Below are 7,215 nucleotides of genomic sequence, written 5' to 3' on the forward strand. Positions count from 1 at the left end.
TGAATGCATGAGGGCGGAGTCTGGACAAATACAACTCAGCCTGCTTTATTATAACTTTATAAACTGACCGGGGCTAGTTGTCACACGGGTTATATCGAACTGTAAGGATAAGGTAACTTTATTTTACTGTATTTTTAATAGTTAATTCCATAAATATGTCATTATGTTATTGCCTTTGTAACCACGACTATACAGAAAAATAAGTATTGATATTCACTACAGTAAAAATGTGACAACTAGCCCCGGTTTCTTTTATGAAATATCAGTTCAAAGATTGAACAATTCATGAGGATGAAAGAGGTTATTGGAAAGTTGTTTAGTGGTCTGCATATTTGGCCTTTATCATTAGACCAAAATATGCTTAATTTTTTAGTTGTATTTCATTTGTGATTACAAAAAAATATTTCTTTACTTTAGAATACAATTAACAAATAAAATCCATTCCGTCCGCAGTAGCAGAAGGACGGCAATATATTAACCAATAAAAATGCCCAAAGCTCAAAAATAAGCGCATGAGCATCAAGGCATGGATGGAGAGTTGCTGATCTATAATAATCTGATTGAAGCGTCATGGCCTGTAGAAATATGACAGTACCACACAATGACCATACGATGGCGCTGTATACACCGCTATAATATATGCAGTTTCCAGATGAACAGCAGGTGGGGCTCGGATTATTAGACCAAAATATGCTTAATTTTTTAGTTGTATTTCATTTGTGATTACAAAAAAATATTTCTTTACTTTAGAATACAATTAACAAATAAAATCCATTCCGTCCGCAGTAGCAGAAGGACGGCAATATATTAACCAATAAAAATGCCCAAAGCTCAAAAATAAGCGCATGAGCATCAAGGCATGGATGGAGAGTTGCTGATCTATAATAATCTGATTGAAGCGTCATGGCCTGTAGAAATATGACAGTACCACACAATGACCATATACGATGGCGCTGTATACCGCTATAATATATGCAGTTTAACCAGATGAACAGCAGGTGGCTCGGATTAATCGAGATTTTTATCCGATGATACATTCATGTGTTCTTTTTAAGCCTCTGTGTTTCCCATGAAAAACATGAAGGCCTCAAAACCGACTCACTGGCTGGTGAACTAAAACCATACATTCAAATCTATTGCCCAAATAATAACACATATCAATCAATATAATAAAATGGTGCTGATGATTTTGAAAAGAAAATCAATATAACCATAAAGATAATTGAGCTTGGAATCACTTTGTCTTGGGTAATAAAAATAGCTTTAAATTAGTAATAAAAACGTTAAAGTTGGTACACGAAGCTCTTCTGTGATCTTTGACATGAACAAGAGTAGACATGACAAACCCATAAATCCTCCCATTCACCTTCAGGTTCAGAAGAGCTGTCAGTTAAATACAAAATGCATTTATCTAATCGTCACTAAAAATAATTTCAGATAAATTCACTTACAGTTTGTTTAATCCAACAAGTTCCTTTCAGTTTTCACAATTAAATCTACTGCTACGAAAAAAGTGAAAGCAACTTCATTTAAAAAAAAAAAGTTTATTGATGTCAGAAGCATACCAGAACAAAATTACATTTTTAATCATTTCTGCAATTACAGTGGTATTCAAAATACAGTAAAATAACTTTGATACGGCGATTTACTAATGATGATAATATTTGACCTGGAAAAAAAAAAAGTGTAAACAAACAAAAGTACATTAAGATATGAACTACAACCTCACATGAAACTAGGTTGTGTGCTGCGCACGTCTAAAACTGTACTGACCCCAAGACAATTTTACAACCCCTTTTTTTTTTTTACTGTACCGGGCAAGGATAGTGGTGTTGGAACCATCTTTAAGAAATTAAACTAAGAACTAAATTAAGGGTTGGGGCATTCAGACAAACACAGATGACACTTCTGTAGTGTTAACTATACAAAAAAGGAAAAAAAGAAACTGTACAGCTTAAAAACATATCATACACAGCCTTATTTAATTTTTTTCTTTCAGGTTTTTGTTTTTTTGTTTATTTCTTTTACCCATTTTATGGCCTCAGTAAAGTGTACAGGGAGGTTAAATGCTTTATAGACAACAAGCTAAGCTCTAAATGTTATTTATCTACTCGTCATCATCGTCTTCATCATCGTCATCCTCCTCTTCGTCATCGTCTTCGTCATCATCATCGTTAGCCTTGTCTGGCTTGGAAGGGGCTTTGGCTGCACCTCCTCCCACTTTGCCTTTGGAGCGGTAGGCGGCGATGTCCTAAAAGGAAAATTAATTTTTTCAGAAAGGATGATTTAGATAATATATCAGTTGCTATTATGGTTGTTTTTCAGTAGGTTTATCATTACCAGCATGATGCTCATTAGTCGTGGCATCCTTTCTCACCTTCTCGTACTTCTCCTTCAGCTTGGCTGCCTTCTTCTCAAATGGCTGCTTCTCCTCAGCACATGTTTTGTTCCACATCTCACCCAGTTTCTTGGCCACATCTCCAATGGACAGACCAGGGGTCTCTTCCTTCACCTTGGGTCGAAACTCGGAGCAGAAAATGAAGAAGGCAGACCTTTGGTGGAACGGAGTATTAAAAAAAATTATAAACTTTACATCCTTCACAAATGCTAATGCATCTTCATGAACAAGTGAGATGCTTACGGGGGTCTCTTAGGAGCATTGGGGTCCTTAAACCTCTTTTTCTTCTCGCCTTTGGGTGGAATGTAGTTTTTCATCTCCCTCTCGTAACGGACCTTGTCTTGTTTGGCCATATCTTCAAACTTCCCTTTTTCCTTGGCTGACATAGTCTGAGGAAGGGAAGAAAAAAAATCATTGTTGGGAAAAGAGGGAAAGGGCATTAACACAATGTAAACGAAAGGTGTGACTGACCTTCCATCGCTCGGAGCACTTTTTGGAAAACTCCGAGAAGTTGACTGAGGCCTCGGGGTGTTTCTTCTTATGCTCCTCTCGGCAGGTCTGGACAAAGTATGCGTAAGAGGACATTTTGCCTCTTGGTTTTGTTGGATCCTTCCCCATCTTTGCCTAAATATCCTGAAATTTATTAAGAAAATCCATTATTAAAATTTATTTATTAAATTCTACTTCCCAAATATAATATTTAAATTTTTTGCTTATACTATTTAGAATTAGCTCGACTAACAAAATTTTTCTTTTGGCATTATAACAAACGCCAACGCTATCTTTTAACTAAATATTTACTCTAATAGTAGTTTTTCTTTGCGACGAATTTGACGTTTTATTATGTAGACATGATACGACAAATTACTTTCCATAATAGTGCTTTTTAAAATAAAACGTCTTGCATGCACTTATGAAACATAAAAAAAGTTGTTTTAAATACTTAAACTTTCCAAACCCCTATTTTTTCCTAAGTTAAAATTTGTTTAAAAAAAATAAGTTGGTTAATTAAAGTTCTTTTATGTGCCAAAGTACGCGCGAAATCCAAAACTCGTAAAATTTCTTAATAATCGAGTTCTCCGTTGAAAAGAGCCCGTTTCTCTCTATGTACCGTTCAAATAGCAATGGCGCACACTCTCGTCTCGCTGAAGGAAAGGAGGTCAACAACGACGGCAATATTTCTTCTTCCATTTTGTGAGAAAGCCTTCTTCATGAAAGAAAGTCCCCCTAAAATGTCTCCACCCGCCTTCCTGCTCGCTTTTGGACACGACAAACAAACGGATCGGTCGGTTTTCCCGACCGAAAATTGTTTCCTTCGCAAAAAGCCCAGTGCATTCGCCTGGTGTATAGTAATACATTGGGTCTGTGCTGTGCAGTTTGCTGTGGGCTCGCAATGGCCGCTTGTCTTCATGCACTAACACTGAGAATATGGCTCCTTCTCTTTGTGTCAGCGCTCAGCCATTACACTGCTTTGCAATAAGGGGGAGCCGCGCGACCGCATTACCTCACTTCAACTCTCAATTTAACATCCTTCTCACGCACGGAAAAATATCAAAATACGCGGGTTGTAACGACGAAAGATGGATTTTTTATTTTCCGCCTCGAAAAACGCGTACTTTGAGCTCGGCGGGGTAGAAAACACGATTTGAAAAAGTTGAAGCGAACTGCGCCTGTCTATGGCTCTGTGGATTTGCCTTGTTTCCTATGAGTACAGTCAGCCATTACAGTAAAGCGCAGCTCCTGAGGTAATTTGTTTTTCGCCCGTATCTCTGTCATTTCAATCTCACCAAACGTATAAATCCACACACATAACAATGGCGTTGTGCTTTAATTTTTTCGTTAGTCTGTTTTTTTTCTTTCTTATCATTTCTCATAGTTCTTCTGACAGACATCCCTTGTAAAGCGCTGCAATGGCTGCTTGCTGGCACTATCACCGTCCATAGACCTTGTTTGTGCGCAATTCTGTTACCTAGTTGTCCGCTTAACGTTACATTTCGAATAGGCTGAATAAATGTATTTTTTCACATTTTCAGTATTTCAACCCCTCGAATAAAACCTACTATTTTCCGTTTAATTTTCAGGCGTACATCAAGACAAATGACATTTAAAAGCTACGGTTATTCTCATTTTCATTCTGAGGGGATAATACCCTCATTTTTAACGTTTCACAAAAAAAAACCCCGCTATTAAAATAGCTCTTTTACAAGCTAAATTTCAATTCCGTATGGTTTCCTGACCTTTTCTCGCAATTTTTGTTCTTACTCCACACTTTGAAATGTCTACAAGCTGACACTTACCGCTGTCTTGTCTGGATAGTGAATGTACTGCAATGGCTGTATGTGGATGTAATAGCTCTACGCAGTAGTCTGCTCTCTCAACCCTCTAGCATTACTCTCAATAGGGCTTCCATGCCATTGGCTGCCGCCACGACGAACACTCCTGCGATTGGCTGAGCGCTTTCCATTGTCCTAATAACAGCCGGCCTGCGATTGGCTGCCTTTTGTGAAACGTCACGAGGGTTTTAAATGGCGGGTTAATACAAAATACGGAGTGTATGTGTGTGTTTCTTGTCTCAGCTTAAAGCAAAGGCTGTGTGTACTGTGTTGGCTGTAGTAGTACTGTGTTCTATGTGTTCCACGCGGAGTGCTGAATGAATGAGTGAGTCCATGTGGAGCGTCGGCGTTGCTGTGAGGTGCGAGGCGCTGAATGAAAGAGTGCTGGGTCCGACTGACGCCCCGCTTGGATCAAACACTATATGAACCTCCAAGTCAGATTTGAACCAAAATATGCAATTATGAGCAATATTTATTAAAGTGGCCTAATCGGTGGGATTGGTTTTTGAGTATGAAATGTTGATTAATGACAAAGTTTCGAGATGATCCGATGTGACAACGCCAAATGAGCTTTTCTGCAGATTGTTAGTGAGTCCTTGATTTGAATAATTAAATGGCAGGACCCAGCACAACTAAAGGTTTTTGTATTCTGGGTTTTAAATTTAGCACTCTCAAAGCATTAATCTCGATATCATAGCATTTAGATTAGTCCGTCCACTGATAGATTTACTTAAATTGTATAATTACAGTTGTAATTTAGAAGATAAATATATAGATAGTATGGACTGGAATTAAAGAAAAGCAATGGTGCACAATAATTTTAATTATTTTGCTCTTGATATTTTATCTATCTAACTATCTATCTATCATCTGTCTCTCTGTCATCTAGCTATCATAGAAATAAAAAATTGCCACAACATATTGTTGCTCTGAAAAAAGGCAGCAATATCTTAACATATGCATTACTATTTAGGCCATAATTAAAAACCAAATTATTTTCATACATAAACTCACGCAAGAACATAGAGCCTATTAATGTTAATGACTAAATCTGATGTCAAAAAAATGATGCAAATTCGTATTGTGTGGGACGGGGGGCAGCAGATAAAGCGCTGAGGGAGCCTGATGGGAAATCGATGCCCATATAGCCTTCTATTGTTTCAGAAGAGAGCAGCTGTAGCTCCCTACGACTCCTCAACACAGGCGTTCGGTCCGGGTTCGAGGTATGTGTTGGTGCAGACGATGTGCACCTGGGAAATCGGTTGTGAATGCTATTTTTAAGGTTTCTGGGCGCTTGTCTTCCAGTCCGCTCACTGTTGCTGTGGCTGTTCGCGCCTGATCGCGGTCAACAAAGAAAAAAATCTAAATATCGAACTGCTTTATATGTATTTTTTTTACATAACGGGTCACTTTCAGCAGTTATCAATAAAGCTAACGTTATGTATATCCAAAACTCACTTTTCAGTAAGAAAACAGTGTTTGCGAAGCAGAACCTGTTGGTATTCCTTTAGCATTCAGGTTAAGGTATGTTTTACTTCTTCCATTGTTTTAAAGAGTTTAACAGAGTCTCTTTATTTTCCATATAATTTCTGATTTTTGTGTGTATTCAACTTTTTAAGAAACTTGACAATGTGTAATATTATGTGAAGTTTACTTATGGGATGTTTAGCATTCAAGACCTAATCGTAAACAATGGTGCATTTGCATACTAAATTGGATTGGTCTGCTGTCTCCAAAACTCCAAAGCCCAAACTGTTCTCTTACTGACTTCCAAGCACTAGTATGGGAATGTGGATCTGGTTTGAGATGTTTGCTTTGTGTGTATCAGCCCGGAATGGGTCAGTTGATGTCTCCGAAATGAATGATTCTTTCTCACTGCAGCGCGTTCAGGCGGTGAGCCAGGTGTCACGGTTATGTCAAGTTTATGGCCGCAGGACTCGACGAAGAACGGAATCCTCTTTTTTTTCTTTCTAATATCAGCATTAGTAAATAGATTTAAAAAAGCACTACCTTACTGAGAAAGTATAATTTAAATGTATTTATTAATGCTGATTTTAGTTTAGAAAGAAAAAGTTGCAATATGGTAGGGAGTATCTAATAAGAATCACCATTGAAAATAATACTGAATTAATAAAATCAAAGGTAAAACACCTGTGCACATTTCAGTTCAAATGTAATAAAAAATGAGAAATTTAAGGGCAAATGTGCTTAATTTGTCATGAAAATAATTTGATTACATTAATTATCTTTTTAGGAGAAAGTTGCAAATGTTCACAAAAAATATCCATCCTAAAATTAGGCTTTATTTTCTTACTGCAAAACATAGATTGTCCTTTTGATTTTGGGGTGAGATACAAGCTAAACACGTTTGTGACATGTTTTGTGAGATTCACTCAATTGTTTTTAAGCTATCAATATTGGTAAAATGATATTTGTCATAGTATTAAATGCTTGTGACTCTTTGTAAAGAAGACTGATTGGCCA

The 7,215-nt window shown here is 37.2% G+C and overlaps 1 protein-coding gene across 2 annotated transcripts; it reads right to left on the minus strand.

The window, feature by feature from the left end:
- Positions 1 to 1,795: 1,795 nt before the first annotated feature.
- LOC107583338 (high mobility group-T protein-like) lies at positions 1,796 to 4,792 on the minus strand. Of its 2 annotated transcripts, none has more exons than XM_016269512.1 (5): positions 4,696 to 4,792; positions 2,870 to 3,031; positions 2,642 to 2,787; positions 2,378 to 2,552; positions 1,796 to 2,251 (listed from the first exon to the last, which is right to left on the minus strand). In XM_016269512.1, exons 2-5 carry the CDS (start codon positions 3,014 to 3,016, stop codon positions 2,108 to 2,110), a joined length of 612 nt encoding a protein of 203 aa, XP_016124998.1. In that variant the 5' UTR covers positions 3,017 to 3,031; positions 4,696 to 4,792; the 3' UTR covers positions 1,796 to 2,107. The 2 variants fall into 2 exon arrangements, with proteins under 2 accessions (XP_016124998.1, XP_016124999.1); XM_016269513.1 differs by lacking the exon at positions 4,696 to 4,792 and adding an exon at positions 3,510 to 3,914.
- Between the last annotated feature and the right edge of the window lie 2,423 nt (positions 4,793 to 7,215).

Source organism: Sinocyclocheilus grahami, unplaced genomic scaffold (assembly GCF_001515645.1).
Source record: "Sinocyclocheilus grahami isolate Dianchi unplaced genomic scaffold, SAMN03320097.WGS_v1.1 scaffold53.1, whole genome shotgun sequence".
NCBI lineage: Eukaryota > Metazoa > Chordata > Actinopteri > Cypriniformes > Cyprinidae > Sinocyclocheilus > Sinocyclocheilus grahami.